Source organism: Macrotis lagotis, chromosome 1, assembly GCF_037893015.1.
Source record: "Macrotis lagotis isolate mMagLag1 chromosome 1, bilby.v1.9.chrom.fasta, whole genome shotgun sequence".
Classification (NCBI taxonomy): domain Eukaryota; kingdom Metazoa; phylum Chordata; class Mammalia; order Peramelemorphia; family Peramelidae; genus Macrotis; species Macrotis lagotis.
In genome coordinates, this window is record NC_133658.1 from 108,278,895 (window position 1) to 108,295,913 (window position 17,019).

The 17,019-nt window shown below is 34.0% G+C and overlaps 1 protein-coding gene across 5 annotated transcripts in view; it reads right to left on the reverse strand.

Annotated features, from left to right (window-relative positions):
- ASB3 (ankyrin repeat and SOCS box containing 3) overlaps window positions 1-17,019 on the reverse strand; it is a 131,003-nt gene that overhangs the window by 37,279 nt on the left and 76,705 nt on the right. For all 5 annotated transcript variants that reach the window (XM_074206067.1, XM_074206070.1, XM_074206084.1 and 2 more), the window contains exons 4-6: window positions 14,522-14,634; window positions 13,838-13,973; window positions 1,968-2,145 (exon numbers count right to left, since the gene is read on the reverse strand). In XM_074206067.1, the coding sequence (XP_074062168.1) occupies window positions 1,968-2,145; window positions 13,838-13,973; window positions 14,522-14,634 (427 nt within the window). The remainder of the gene's footprint in view (window positions 1-1,967; window positions 2,146-13,837; window positions 13,974-14,521; window positions 14,635-17,019) is intronic.

Below are 17,019 nucleotides of genomic sequence, written 5' to 3' on the forward strand. Positions count from 1 at the left end.
ACCCTACAGTTTATGGAAATTTAAAAATTGTACTAGGTATTGGAAAGCAAAAAAAAAACCAGCTGAGATACAATAAAGGTAAAATACTTCCTCTGAGAGGCAAAAGACAAATGTGGTTTTCTCTTTGTTTCTTCCATGTAAAAGAAGGATGGCAAGAAATACTTAGCAAAACCTGAAATTCAATGGGAGAACCTAACTCAAAAACAATGTAAGAGATAAAATCTCAAAGAAAAATTATTTCCTATGTCCAGAATCTATACCTAGAATTAAGGACAAAAGCACGGAGAGTTCTGATACCAATCTAGACTTTAAAATGAGTAGAAAAACAATTGTGTAAGACATATTAGAATAAACTAAAAAGTAAAAATTAAAAATAATGAAAAATGTACAGAGAACTCAGTCAAATTTATATGAATAAAAGTATTCCACACAGAGGCTGGGGAGCTGGGAGAAAACAGATTTTTTTTAAATGCACTATTGGTAGAGCTATGAATTGACCCAAACAATCAATCTGGAGAACAACTTGGAATTATTTCCAAAGGATTATTAAAATATTATTTTAAAAGGTTATTAAAACCCTTTGACCTAGTAATATTGCTGCTAGGTTTGTAACCTAAAGAGTGTTCTATTCTAAATCCTACTAGATCTATATCCCAAAGAGGAAAAGGATCCAAAAACATCAAAAGTAGTTATAGCAGCAAAAAATTCAAAAGTAGGGATACCCATAAATTTAGAGAATGGCTGAACATGATGGAATACTATTGAGCTGTAAGAAATGAGGAAGGGAATGGTCTCAGAAAAATCTGGGAAGATTTTATAAACTAGAGCAATAAGAAGTGAGCAAAAACTGGGTAACAATATATACAATGACAACAATATTGGAAAGATAATCAACTTTGAAAACTTAGTAATTTTGATCAACATAATGCCAACCACAATTGCAAAGAACTCATGATGAAACAAGCTATCCACCTCCAGATAGAAAGTTGATGGGACTCAGAATACAGACTGAAGTATATTTTCTTTTCTTCTCTTTTTGGACATGGCTAATGTAGAAATCTGTTTTGTATGGCTCTACATACTTGTAATTGGTTTTGTTTTTCTTGCCTTCTCAAAGTGTAAGTGGTGGAAATAAGAATTTGGAACTGAAAATTAAAATAAATTAAAAATTTTTAAAGAATGTATGAGAAATAAATCAAATTCAGACTAAGATTCCTATAAATATAATTTAGAGATTATTTTAAGTGTGCTAAGAGTATTATCTTTAAATATAGTATTGAATTAATATTATTTAACTTTTATAATAGTTTTTTGTTTTAGAAAAGCATATTAATTCCTTTTTCTCAGTCAAACATATCTTTCTTCTAGAAATGGTTATTATACAATATGGCTTAGTGGTGCCAGCGTAACCCAGTTTTAAGCAGTGAGAGGAAATATGTGGGAGTTCCTAAGAGATGAATCTGCAAAAGTTACTGTGAAGTGAAAAATTTAGTACAACTGGATATAAATTATTACTAACATTAACATTAATTATAAAAGACTTTCAATCTTGCAATGATAAATCAAAGAGTCTTTGAGAAGTGTATTTCAAAATTATTCAGTGCTGTAATATATGTGATTTTGTAGAAAATCAAAGTCTTTAATTTGTTTCAAGGTAATCATTAATCCCACATTATTTCACAAACATTTATTTACACATGGTAATACATATGGTCATACTCTTAGAAGGTTTCTTACTTTGAATATGAGCAGAGGGTGCAACATCCTATCAAAATTTTTTCTAACTACATCACTAGGCAACTACACTAATAAACTGGTCATCCAAGGTAAATTATATCATGTTAAAGAAAATAAGTCATAACATTACAATCAATCTCTTTTCTGTCTCCTTTTTACTATTAACTAAAATGTTTACTCTTTATTAATGCTTAATGAGGAGACTTTCACAAGTCTTTCTGAGCACCTACCTTATATGGCCCATTTGTGCAGCTGCATGAATAGGTAACTGCCATTTGTCCTCATTACAATAAAGATTAGGATCTGCCCCTTTAGAAAGTAAAAACTCCACACAGTTTGTATGACCCTCTTGTGCAGCAATGAATAATGGGGTAGCTTTGTCCATGGCTTGACAATTTACATTGGCACCTGAGACAAACAAGAAAAAATTACAACCAATAAATTAAATTAATACAACATAAAGTGGCACAGCTATTTTTATCCATGGGCATTATTATACAATCATATTTATTTTTCTAACTTGCTGATAATCATTTAAATTGCTCATGTTTTTACAGTAATTTAAAAATAAATAATTAATGCTGAAACTTACATTTGTTCACTAAAACTGAAATTTCATTCATTAAAGAATTCATCCTATTCTAATTATTTCATCAAAAAACACCATTTGGGAGTAATGATATCAATTTTTGAGGGAAAAAATATATCATCTAATAATAATGCAACTGACAGACTTAAATGGTCATAAGGATTTTGATGCATGTCACTGGCGATTCAATGAAACACTAGCTAAAAATCATGAAAATAAAATTTGAAAACACATTAACTGGAATTGATAATAATAAGCCAGATGGCTTATTATTAATGGCTCAAATTCAAATTTATCATACTCTTTATACCTTTTTTTTTCTTTTCCCCCATACAATGGTAGGAGTTCTACCAAAAAAATACATAAAACCAAAAAACCAAAGTCTCTACAAATGGAGTTCCGAATTAAACTAAAAGAGTAAACTTGAGAAAATCTCCTGGATAACAAAATATGATTAAAATTTTGAAAAGCTGAAAACAATTCAGATTTCTTTATCAACTTTAAGAATTTTATACTTTTTAATAGTGGCAAATTATTGCTGGTATTGACCCAGGTAAGGATTCAACAGTATAGACAACTTTAAGGACATAAATTTTCTTCTCTAATAAAGACTGGCAATTCATTATGTCTTAGAGAGCTATCTGGGTTGTGTTTATGTGTGTGTGCATGTATACTTGTGTACACACATAAATGTACAAACACACACACACACACCCATGGTATATGTGAAAGACAGAACTTGAACTTAGGTTTTCCAGTTTCTAAGACTAGCCTTCTCTCTATGCATTATGCCAGGCTACCTTTCATATGATAAGAAGAGAAACCAATAAATATAAGCAAAAAGGTCAATATGAAGATCATTCACTGAAGATTTACCAGCATTGACTACCAAAAATGAAGACAGAGAAAAATTCTAAAAATAACCTAAGCTCCTTCAAAACAAGTCAATATATAATAAAGGTGAACAAAGGGATACTTGACAAAATATATATTGGAAAAAAAAAACAGATTTGAGAAATAAAAAATACAAAGGCAACGGATCAGATATATTCTCTATCTAATGACAAAGAGTCATGGGACCAGTAATTCATAGCCACTGGGTACAATGTTTTTAGCTTAGCTGTGTTTCTTTATCATAAGGAAAGGTTCAATGAGGAGTAAGAGCTAGAGGGAATGAGTTAAAATAAAGTTCACCTTGGGACCAAGTCTCTGATTGGTCTTTTCAACTTTGTCTACTTGCATACATACAGTGTTTAGTATGGTTCCTGGTACATAATTAATTCTTAATAAATACTTTTCATTTTATTTCATAAAAGGTATTACTAATTAGTCTGACAATGAAAAAGTGAGACGCTTTCAATCTGGTCTATTCATTTTAATGGTCAAAGTTAAAAGGTAGAAAGTAGAGAAAAGTAAAGAAACTGACCATTTTATCATTTCCTTATAATATCAGATTTCCTAATAATAATATAAAATTGTCACCACAAAGAAGAGACCAAAGCATTTGGAGACTTCCTTAGCTAGCAAACACTTGATTTCCTTGCCAAGAGGAAGAAGATTGAATGAAGCCAAAGGGAACAATGATTTTAGAATTCTAAAGCTTTATAAAACTCTATGGGAAAAGATGACAGATTATAATAAATAATCCAAAAAAAGCTTGATAGGAGTCCAAATTGAGCCAAGCATTCCAATGTACTTATTGATGATACTGACAAGAGCACAACAAATAAACATAAAATGGCATAATCTATCAACCATTCTTCAACTATTTATTATCATCAATGCCAGACCAATCAGCAATCAACCATTCATTAAGTACCTACTATATGAAAGGCACTGTTCTTATCACTGAGGATACAAAGACAAAAATGAAATAATCTCTGGTTTCAATGAGTTTCTAATGTTTTGGGGAAAACAATATAATAAGTGAATAAGTATATACAGAATACATATAAAATCATTTTGGAGGGAGGGCATTAGGAGCTGGAGCCATCAGAAAAGGTTTCATATAGAAGCTGATAAATACCAGTTAAATATTAAAAGGAGCAGAGGAATGGAAGAAATACCCTCCAGTGCAAAGGTCCAGAGATAAATACTTAGGATCATAAACAAGGAACAGCAGGAAGGTCATTGTGACTGAACTATGTATGAATAAAAGAGGAGATTTTTTTTGTCTGGACTACCTATTTGAAGGAAGGGTATAATTTTGTCTCTATCCACTGTCTGTCACATAGTAAGTGCCAGTATACTTAGCAAGTAAATATTTGCTGATCAATGAATGAAATACATAATTGGGCTGGAATTGAGGTCAGGAGGTGAAGGTCTTTAAACACCAAACAAAATTTTTATTTCATCCTAGTGGCAACAGAAAACCAGTGGAGTTTTTGATTGAAGATTACATGGTCAGACTTGCGCTTTTTAGTAAAATCACTTGGACAGATAAATGTAGGAAAATAAGGCTAGAGAAGAAAAGAGAATTATGTAAGGAAGACCAACAAATACATTTGAAAACCAATACTTCAATACTAACGAGATATATGAAGAGGTAGATATGGAAGATGAAACCGGAAAGAGCAGTCAAGTAAGAAGGAAATCTATACTGGGGGGGGGGGGGGGGGGACAACAAAATCTTGAAAAACCTTAGGTATCACTATAAAAGACTACTAAGGAGGGAAAAGGATACTAAAAGAACAGAAAAGTCACTAAAAAATTAGAGAAAATCTCAATAAGTTCTAACCAATATCACTTGTTTTGTTATTGTCATTCAGTTATGTCCATCTCTTCAGGGTCCCATTTAGGATTTTCCTGGCAAAGGTACCGAAGTGGTTGGCCATTTCCTTCTCCAATGGGTTAAGGCAAACAGAAGTTAAATGATTTGCCCAGGGTCAAAGACAGAGTTTCCTGATTCCAGACCCAGATTCTATTCACTGTGCCACCTACTTATAATCTTTATTAAAATGATCTACATTTGAATTCAGAGTATCAAAAATGAAAATAAGAAAAATGAACAAGAAGAGTTTCACAAATAATTTCCTACAAAAAGTCAAATTTTTGTTGTCATACTAAAAGATGCAGGAACAATGTTTACTTTATGTTATAGCTGTGAACTGATTGTCAATTAAACAAATTGTCAAGCAAACAAATAAAAAGGCATTTTAACAGAAATCACTCCTGTACATGATAAAAGCATGAGAGAGTTCAGTTTAATAACTGATTCATCAATTTTAAGCAAAAATGCTATTAGTACAAAAAGAAAATTGGAGATATATGTTTGCCAGAGGTGTTCAATGTATGTACTGTGTAAAGAAGGCCTAAAGGATTCCTAAGTGCTAATGGGAATGTTCTAGACATTATAACTAGCAAAAAAAAAGTTTAATTTCATCATATCCTTGAATATTATAGTCACCCTGAGGAGATTAACAATTATCCTAAAACAGGAAAAGCTAAATGGTAAAAAATGCTTATTGTCCAGACTATGACATGTAATTAGAAGTTAGCCCACAAAGTTGTGAAACATGCATTTAAAGAGGACAATGGTTTAATTTAAGAACTCAATGGGACAAAAAAAAAAAGGCTAAAGAGCATTTGGGAAACTTCATGGTGGTTTTAATTATCACAAATTGCTTCCTATATAAAGGCCCATCTTTTTAAATCGAAAGTTCTCCAAGTGATGCAATATATACTTGAGACTCTCAAAAGACTAAAATTTCTTTGATATCAAAATTTCAAGGGATTCAGGGATAAAGAAGACACACCTGATAGACATAAGAAGGTTCAATTTCATTTACAAGAAATAGAATAAAGAATATCATTGAGAACATGAGATGAGTAAGGCATGTGATGAATCCAAGGTTTAGCAAATAGTCCAAATATTGCCCTGTTAATCACAAAATATTGAAAAATACAGACAGAAGTCCTCTCACAGACTGTATAGATGTTCTATATAGACTCTACAGGAGAATGAGGAGAAGAATGTCACAGAATTAGCAGGCACAGGTGATTTGAGGTCTGCACTGATGGAATCAGTATCCACAAAGTTGAGATAACAGATCTAAATAATCACTAATGATCAGTTTTGTTTTCTTTAGTAGTATAGTTAGACTTGAGAGTTCAGAAGGCCTAAGATCAAATTCAACCTCAGACACTTAGCTATGTAACTAGGCAAATGACCTAAACACTACTTCAATTTCCTCATCTGTAAAATGTACCTACCAAGACTGTAAGAAAAAAATGAGTTGATGTTTGTGAAGTCTTTTGGAAACTAAGAGTGCTATATAAATGCTAGCTTATCTTTTGATAGTTTAGGTATCAGAACCATATTTGTCTTGTAGAAAGAGTTAGTTGTGTATTTTTGAAAACTGTCTATATACTAGACATAATTTGTTCTTTAAATGTTTAATACAGTTCATTTTTTATTCCATATAATCCTGTCTTTTTTGTACCACTCATTAATAACTTATTTAGTTTTGCTTTCTAAAATTATTTTATTTCACCCATTTTTTGTTTTCTCAATTCAGATGTTTTATATCTTTACAAAAATTAATTACCAGCATCTTAAATCTATCAAAAAAATAGAGTCTGACATGATCTGTTCTTGATGTTCCTCCTTTCTAAGCATGGTTTCTTTTCTAAATGCCCAATAGTCATCCTTTTTAGTAAAGGTCAAGAATTTTGCCAGAAATCAAAGTCAAAACTTCTCATTTTTTATTTAGTTCTTTATTTGATGCATCATTTAGTTGAAGCTATAACGGTATAACATAAAATGCTCTGTAAACTTTAAAGTGCTTTACAGTTAGTAGGGAAGTAGCTAGAGCAGTAGTAGGTCAGGAAGAACTGAATTCAAATGTAGCCTCAGCCTTACAATCCATATGTTCCTGAATGACATTTATCTGCCTTAGTTTCCTTCTCTGTAAAATGGGGATAACAACATCTACCCTCCCAATGTTGTCATGAGAATAAAATGAAATAATATTTGTAAAATGTTACTATTACTACTATTATTATTATCATCATCATCAATGCAATAAACATGTATAAGGTACCTATTATTTCCAAGATACTGGCCAAGCACTGGAGAAACAAAGACAGAAAAGGATATAGTCTTTGCCATGAAGAAACTTAACATCTACTAGTAACAGACAAAATGCATATAGTTAAATTAGAAGGTAATTTTTTCATAAGGAAAAATCATATTAACAACTGAAGGGGTACAGAGAATCAGAAAAGGCTCCACAGAAGAGATGACATATTTGAAAGATACTGAAATCCCCATTACTATTAATTTTCTAAGAATTTTTGGGCAAATAAATATACTTTTCCTTATGAATTTTGTTGCTATGCTATTTGATGTTTAATATTTCATAATAAAACAATAATAATTGATACTTAAATTATATAGAGCACTTTGAGCTTTGCAAAATTCTTTATATATCATTCTTGGGATGCTCACAACAGATATTATCCCCATTTTACAAGTGAGTTAAATGAAAGATTTAAAAAAGTTCTGATTTGACTGCCTTCTATGGGGGGTGGGGGAGGGAAGCAAGATTAGGGGGGAAATTGTAAAATTCAAAATCAATAAATAAATAAAGTTAAAAGTTAAAAAAAGTTCTGATTTGCCCATATAGTTCCTTATCAGTGTTACCTTTTAAATAAAGCATGAATTTCTGTGGTTAACTCTCTTCATGCTACTTTTAATTCTGCTTTATCAGTCAAGATCATTATAACTTTTGGCTCTAGATGCATTTCTTGTAAGCAATAAATTGTTGGGTTATTGTTTTTAATCTATTCAACAGCATTTTTTCTTTTAGGATGGCAATTCCATAAACTCTGTTAATTTGCTATAATTATTAAATATTATTTTTAATAACCTATCTCTGCCTATGTTGTCTACCATTAAGAAATTATAAGCTCTTTGAGATCAAAGACTCTAATTTATATCTTATATCCCTTAAAAGCTACTCATTTAGTTCTGTACATAATAGATACTTAATATCTTCTGCTGTTATACTCTGTTTTACTGTCAATAAACACAAGATCCTCTAAATATAGTCTTTATATTTTAGACTACTATGTATTTTATGAAAATTTAATCCTTTCCCCACTTTCTTTTTCTCTTTTGCATTGGACATATGATTCCATTAGTATACAAGAGTTCCAGTAAGGAAAGTCCCCCTATCAATTCACAATAGCAACTGCTCTGCAATTCACAACCTTTGAAAACTGTCAAGAAAATGCCAAGGGGGGGGGGAGAAAAAGAGGAATGTCTAGAGCATATTAAAAGATTAAATTCCTATCATCCCCCTCTCCCCCCATTCACCCACAATATCTTTGCATTACCCTTACTAAGATAGTATGTTTTTTGCACTGTTATTACAAGTCTATCTCCCCTCTCATTATACTTCCCCATTACAGTTCTTTCCTCCCCTCAACTAACCTCTCTCTCCCTGTCTCTGTATCTCTGTCTCTCACTCTCTCCCCCTCACTCTCTCTCCCTCTCTCTCTCTCTCTCCCTCCCTCTCTCCCTGTCTCCCTCATTCCCTCTTCCCCCTCACTCCCTCTCTCTTTTGCTCTCTCCCTGTCTCTCCCTCACTACTTCTGTCTCTCTCCCCATTGTGCGCTCTCTCGCTCTCTCTCTCTCTCTCTCTCTCTCTCTCTCTCTCTCTCTCTTCCTTGCTACTACCTCTCTCCTCTCTCTCCTCCCTTGCTACCTCTCTCCCTCTCTCTTACTACCTCTCTCTCTCCCTCTATCTCTCCTCTCTCAATGCTCACAACAAATACATTCATTGTTTTGCTCCTTCCTCACACTTAAGTCATTAATATAATCATAGGATTGAGTGTCCCATGATAACTTAAAAACCATCCAATCCAAACTTCTCTTTTTGTTGCCATTGTCCTCACTTATTCCAGATTTTACTGAAACACAATTTTATACTATCATGAAAAACCAATTCTCCAACCTGGCTATGCCATAGTTAAACAGGAAACTGTTTAAGCTTAAGTACTTGCTCAAAGCACACAACAAATAAATATCAGAGAAGGTTTTGAACTTGTGACAAAGTTTTGTTTTTGTTTTTCCAATTTCCCAGCCCAAAACAACTAAGAAGTTCTGCGAGAAAGGTGTGTTTCACCAGGACCAGGGGTTGGAAAAAAGCCACGCAGTGCAGTCCAGGAATCACCAGGGGCAGTGAGACAACTTGAAGGTGCAGTGAGACAATTCTGCTGCACCAGAGTGAGTGCAGGAGCACCAGCCCCAGAGCAGCCTTGATGATGCCATGACCAGCATATGAACTGAATTTAAGTGAAGTAGTACTGAGCTAAATCACCAACCTCAATTTCTCCTCCAGAGTCATCTGTCTCCAGAGGCCAGATATGAATCAGGATGACTGGAGATGGACCTGGATGTGAGGCAAACAGAATTAAGTAACTTGCCCAAGATCACACTGTTAAGTATGTCAAGTGTCCAAAGTCACATTTGAACTCAAGTCCTTTTGATCTCAGGGCCAGTGCTTTATCCAATGCACCAGAGTTGCCCTAGATTGTGACAAAATAATATTAGTAAAGACTTTATGTTTCTTTTAATTCGGCTGTCCCTGGGGTGTTTTCAGTTTTTTTGAGCAGAAATCATCAATTAACCTCCTATCTAAATTAATAGTCTATACAGTATGTATGTTACATAAATGAATCTATTCTATTGTTTTCCTTTTCTTCCCTGATAAGTGTACCTGAAGTGATCCTAAACACTGTGCCTGTGCTCCCTTACTAAATATCACCATTCATCTGGTGGCAGCCTAGAAGCTACTCAAGTGTGAGGCTACATGTCCTGTAATATCAATCCTTTTGCATGAGAATGTCATGGAAGATGGAAATATCAAAGAAAGTGAGAAAGTCATTTTCTTATACTTGCCTATAAGATGCTAAAAACAAAGATAGAAACATCATGCCAGCAGGAAAAATGAAAGGTAAGCAGAAGTCTAAGACAAGAACCTCATAATCAAAGAAGAAGACAATAAAATAATGATAACAAGGGCAATAAAACTAGTACACATAAATGGGATTTCAGAAGCTCATAGAGGAAATGAAAGATGCCAAGGAGACAGCCTGAATTCTGGAAGAGTCAGGAATCAGGTAGAAGGCAGAATAATATTGATGTCATTTGTTTGTTTCAAACACAAGATCTCAGGCAGTGAGGAGAAAGGAAAAGATTCCACAGTGAAAAAGCATCATTCCACATTAAAGTTATAGCTCAGCTTTTTCAAAATAGGAACAGAATATAGGACAAAAGTAGCATAAAACAGGGACAGAGAAAAAGATGGTGGCATGAAGGCAGGATTTCCCTGAAACTCCTTCCCCCCCAAAACTCCAAAAGACATGAAATTATGACTCTAGCCAAAATTTAGAGAGGTAGAATCCACAGAAATACTAAGTAATACAATTTCCCAGTCCAAGACAGTTATGCGGGAAAGGTGTGTTTCACCAGGACCAGGGGTTGGAAAAGAGCCACACAGTGCAGCCCAGGAATCACCAGGAACAGCATGAAGGGGCAGTGAGACAATCTGCTGCACCAGAGTGAGTGCAGGAGCACCAGCCTCAGAACAGTCCTAGGGTGAGAACCTACAGTGGAAATCAGGAAAGCCAGCCTGTACATCCAGAGTACAGCCCACAAATGATAAGGGGTCAGGGAGACTACAGAAATCTCTCTGCTCATCCTGGGGCAGGACTCTGCTATTTGCCCACACTCAGAACCAGGTTCCAGGTTGGGTTTCCATACTAAGATAGCCGAGCAGGGACCCTCCTCACAGCTCTAGGGCAGAGGGAGCCTGTGGTCATCTACATATCAAAGCACAGGCAAGAGAGCATAAGACCTTGAAGGGATTAAGGTCCCAATGGGGTGTCCCAAAAACTTCCCAAAGACTTGGAAATGCAGTAAATTAGTCTGAAGAAATGAGCAAACAAAAGAAAAAGAAGAATCTGACCATAGAAAATTACTTTGGTCCCAGAAGATGACAAACTTGAAGCTTCTGTATCCAAAGCCTCTAAGAGAAATAGAAAGTGAACTCAGGCTATAGATAAGCAAAGAAAAGACTTTGAAAAAGCAATTAAGGGAGATGGAGGAAAAATTGGGAGGAGAAATTAGAGCAATGCAGATAAATCATGAAAACCAAATTGGCAGTTTGGTGAAAGAAATACCAAAAAATACTGAAGAAAATAATGTTAAAAACCACTTTAGACCAAATGGAAAAAGCAAAGCAAAAGGAAAATGAGGAAAAGAATGCTTTAAAAAGAATTGGCCAGCTGAATAAAAGGAGATAAAAAAGCTCTCTGAAGAAAAAAAACTCCTTCAAATGCAGAATGGAACTAAAGGAAGCTGATGACTTTGCAAGAAATCAGGAAGAAATAAAACTCTTCTAAAAAAGGCAAAAATAGAAGAAAATGTGAAATATCTCATTGGAAAAACAACTCACCTCGAAAAAAGATCCAGGAGAAATAATTTTAAATTACTGGGCTACCTGAAAGTCACAATCAGCAAAAAGCCTAGACTTCATTTTTCAAGAAATAATACAGCAAAATTGCTCTGAGATCCTAGCAGCACAGGGTAAAATAGAAATTGAGGGAACTCACCAGTTACCTCCTGAAAGAGATCCCAAAAGAAAAACTTCCAGGAATATTACAACCAAATTCCCAAACTCCCAAGTCAAAGAGAAAATGCTAAAAGCTACCAGAAACAAATAATTCAACTACTGTGGCTCTATAGTCAGGATTACACAGGATCTGGCAGAATCTACATTAAGGGCTCATAGGGATTGGAATAAGATAATCTGGAAGGCAAAAGATCTTGGTATACAACCAAGAATCAACTACCCAGCAAAATTAAACATCCTCTTTCAGGGAAAAAGATGGACTTTCAATGAAACAGGGGACTTCAAACTTTTCTACTGAAACAACCAGAACTGAACACAAAGTTTGATCTTCAAGTACAAGACTCTGGTGAACCATAGAGGGGGTGGATGAGAAGGACTAACTATAAGGAACTTAATGTTGAACTTTTTGTATTTCTGCATGGGAAGAAGATACTGACAAATTCATATGCACTTTTTCATTTATAAGAGCTATTAGAAGGACCAAATAAATATAGACAGTGAATAGGAAGGAGATGGATATAATGGTATAATATAGTAAAAAAGATGGAGTCAATGGGTAATAAAGGAAAGTATGGAAGAAAGAGAAAGAAGTGGAAAAAGGGGCTAAGATATTTCACATAAGAGTCAAGAAAAAGCCTTTTCAATGGGCTAGAATGGGGGAAGGTGAGCGGAAAGAAATAAGCTTTCATTCTCAGTAGAAATGACTCAGAGAAGAAATAATATATATATATATATATATATATATATATATATATATATATATATATATATATAAAATAGGGTACAGAAATCTATCTTACCCTAGAAAAAAATGAGAAGAAAGGGATGGGACAAGGGGGGGGATGGGGGAGGGAAGGGGGGGAGGTGATAGGAGAGATAAGATTGTGGGAGAGGATACTCAGATACAACACACTTTTGGACAGGGACAGGATGAAAGGAGAGAAAGGATGAAAGGAGAGAGACAATGGAATAGATGAGAGTGGGGAAGAATAGAGTTCAGCTTGTAATAGCAACTGTGGAAGAAATATTGAAGCGACTTCTCTAGTGGACTTATGATAAAGAAGGCAACTCACCCCAGAGACAGAGCCACTGGAATTTGAACACAGACTGAAGTACATTTTTTTTCTCTCTCTCTCATCATTCTTGAGGTTTCTCATCTTCTTTGGGGGGGGGGGGTATGTTTACTTTTATAACAACATTATTGTAATAATATAAAAGAAAAAAGAAAAAGTAGCATAAAACAGAAGAAATCTATTGGTTTCAACTGATGACAGTCACAGATAAACCTACAGCAAGATTAATTTTAGATAATTACAAAATCCAGTTAAAATAAACAAGCCATGGCACAAAACACAAAATTGTTTCTAAAAATTAAATAAAAGTAAAAATAGTAATCCAGTAGAAGGCTGGGAACACTCATATCTCTCAAAAAAGGATAGCCCAATACTCAACAGATCAATAATCTTGCTTAGAAAGAATCTGTGAGGGGAGGCTAGGTGGAGCAGTGGATAAAGCACTGACCCTGGAGTCAAGAGTACCTGGGTTCAAATCTGGTCTCAGACACTTAATAATTACCTAGCTGTGTGGCCTTGGGCAAACCACTTAACCCCATTTGCCTTGCAAAAAAAAAAAAAAACAAGAATCTGTGATGCTCAGATTCTGATATATGAGAAACTTGGCACTGCAGAATGCTAGCAAAAAATTCTTAATAAATGAATCTATAAATGAAAGTCATTACTCTTATGTATCATGTGTGCAATCAAAAACTATGATCTATTTTATACTTTTTTGGTCATATTATTCTAAGGAGAAGAACTAAAATTAAATTATTTGAGTTTAACCATATAGAAGTTGAAAAGGTGAATCTTACCAGATGCAATCAGTACAGTCAAACTTTCCAGCTTTCCATACTGGGCTGCAACAAACAAAGGTGTAATCCCAAAGTCATCCTGGCATTCCTTGTTTGCTCCTTTTTTAAGAAGCAATCGTATTAACTCAGTGTATTCCTAAAGCATAAATTCACAATTAAAATGAGAAGAAGATGGATTTTCTAATTAAACATTCTAACATAACAGAAACTTAAAAAGATGTAAACTACAAAACAGTCATATAGATATATATGCACTGGCCTAATGAATGGACCAAATGGGTTAAATTAGCACAGCAAACAAAAATAGAAACAATATTAGTTTCTTAGAAATGAAGTAAAGAAAGGCAAAAATCTCTTGCTTACTTTATAGTTTCTCCCCACCACTAAAAAGTTTCTCAAACAAAAATGACTTAAAAGATTGATTTAGATTCCAAATATTTTATGATGACATCTTAAATATGTTATTCATACTTTAAATGCTGAAATAATCCTTACAAACCCAAAACTCACATTATCAGTTGGTTTATTCAGAATAATCATTAGCATTTAGACTGCCTTTTCTGTATTTACCTAACCATCATAAATCAGAGGCAAATGAAAAGCAAAAACTGGGCAGGACTGTCATCTTAAAAGGAGTGAAATACACAATATACATGGAAATTAAATAATAACATAAGAGGTTACCTGAAAAGCTGCTTGGTGCAGGGCATTCCATCCACACATAGAATGGGATCCATTAATATCTGCTCCATGCCGAAGCAACAGCTTTACCACATCTATATGACCATTTTCAACAGCTGCAAGAGAGCAAAGACATCATTGTTATTGAAAAGATATGATAAAAAGACTATTTTTGCTCATTTTTTATTTCAATACCTGTTTGCACCTATCAAACAAATTCAAATATATTATTATATGACTAAATTACATTATTTTGACAGTCTAAATTCAAATTCATTTAGCATAAACTTCTACTCTCTATGCACATTCAAATTAAATCAACATTTATTGAACACTATGTTTAAGACTCCATGCTAGGCACTAAGGGACACAAAGGAAAAATGAAAAGTGAGAGGTTCCTACCCTTAAGGAGGTTGCATTCTATTGGCTAATACAACATGTAAAACATAAACACAAGATAATGTAAAGAGAGGGTTAGTACCAATGATTTAGAAAGTACCACAGATAAAAAGTATTTTGGAACATTTTTGTTGTTCAGTCATTTTCAGTTTTGTCTGACTCTCTGTAAACTAATTGTAGTATTCTTGGCAAAGATAATAGAGGGGTTTGCCTTTTCTTTCTCCAGCTCATTTTACAGATGAGGAAACTGAGACAAACAGGGCTAAATTAATTCATCCAAGGTCCCATGTCTTGTAAGTTTGTGAGTTCATATGAAAACATAGTGTTATAATTACATACACCTCATGACACAGAAACCTTTCCTCTTCCAACTCTGGACTTACAAGGATTCAGACATATTTGGGGGATGTCCCACAAATCATTCTCTTTGCCCTGTGCCCACACTCAAAAGTTCTTCCTGGAAACATTAAAAAATGCTCAGGTATAGGTCTAGTACTAATGAAGACCAAAGTGAATGTTTGCTCTTATACACTAATGGTCTCTATCTTGTTGCTCCTCAATTCCAGTTCCTACTGGGTTCAAGGACTCAGAATCATCTGGGAACTCCTCTTTAGAAGGATTTGAAGTCTTCCAATATGAGGAGCATCTCATCCAAGAATTCCTACACAGTCTCTCCAAGCTGCTGTCATATCCAGGGTGAGTGAGAAAAGAGGGTTGTGCCAATAAAATGATTTACCTTTCTTCTTTCTACCCAAGGACCTAAAGTGAGTTCTTTATATGGAGTCCTTCTCCAACGTGCATCTCTTAGTTATGATGTTCAATGCTGTCTTTTAAAAATTAAAGGGGAAAATGGAGGCTAGGATATCTATAAGTTTATTACTTTACCTGAAATATTTTTCTTTAACTTATTTTCTTTTCATTTTCAATAACTTTTTTGGTTTACTTGGTGTTTTATATTTTATTTACTTGAGGTTTTTACATTAAAAATTATATTTCAATACAATAGTCAATAATTAATAAAGAAAAAGCTAGTGATGAAGTATCATGAAGACTAAAGTTCTGATAATATAATCATTTTATCAAGGGTAGAATGTTCACAAAATAAAAAATAAATAATGCTTTAAAAATATTTTAAAATTAATTACTTTTAAAAGAAATATTCATTATGCAGTAGTAAGTCAAGCAAAATTAAAATACCTCTCCAATTTCAATTAAAGTAGATAAGCCTTAGTTGAGTTACAGAATGTTTACAAAAGCATGCAATAACAATGAAGACAAAATACAATAACTGAAACCACTCACCTTGGAAGATAGCACATCCCTTAAGTCTTTAAAAATATTGAGGTCCAAATTTACCTTAATTCACAAAGATATTTTCTCAGTTTCATCATTTGGAGCAAAATAGTACTGTGTATTTTTTTTTAATTGGTCTTTGGCTAGAGTGGCTGAGAGCTAGTCTGGAAATTATAAGCAATGTTTATATTGGAAAGAGTGTATGATTTAGAGTAAGACAGAATAAATAAAACTACAGTCCTCAAGGAATTTAGAGAAACTGAATGTAAATAAGGAGGTATGACCTAATATCAAGGTATCAGTCAGTCAATCAATAAATAACCATTTATTAAGTGTCTCCCATGTTTCATGCAGTCCTAAGCACTGAGGGCACAAATTAATTTAAAAAAAAAGAAAGAAAGCCAGCCCCTGCCTCCAAGGAATATATAATCTAATTTGGAAAGATAAAACAAAAAAGGAAGCTGAAAAAGATGGGAGGAGGGCAAGAAGGAAGAGGAAGTACCCAGCACAGTGGTATGATTTGAGAGGTCCAAAGTAAAACAGGTGGGTGAGAAATGAAGAGATGCCTGGAATAGGCACCCTCCTTAAATGGAAGCTTGGGGAGGAGCTCGCTACTCTGCCTTCCAGTCAGAGGGATCAGAGGTCTGAGAGGAAGCAAGAATACCAAGGCTAACAAAATCTTACAAGATAGTGAGGTCCTTACTGATGAAAGATCTTGGAACAGGATGGAGAAGTCCAAAGGAGGACAGTCAGGTAGAATCACAAATAATATCATCTAACAAAAGAGTCAATAAGCTATCCATTTAGTA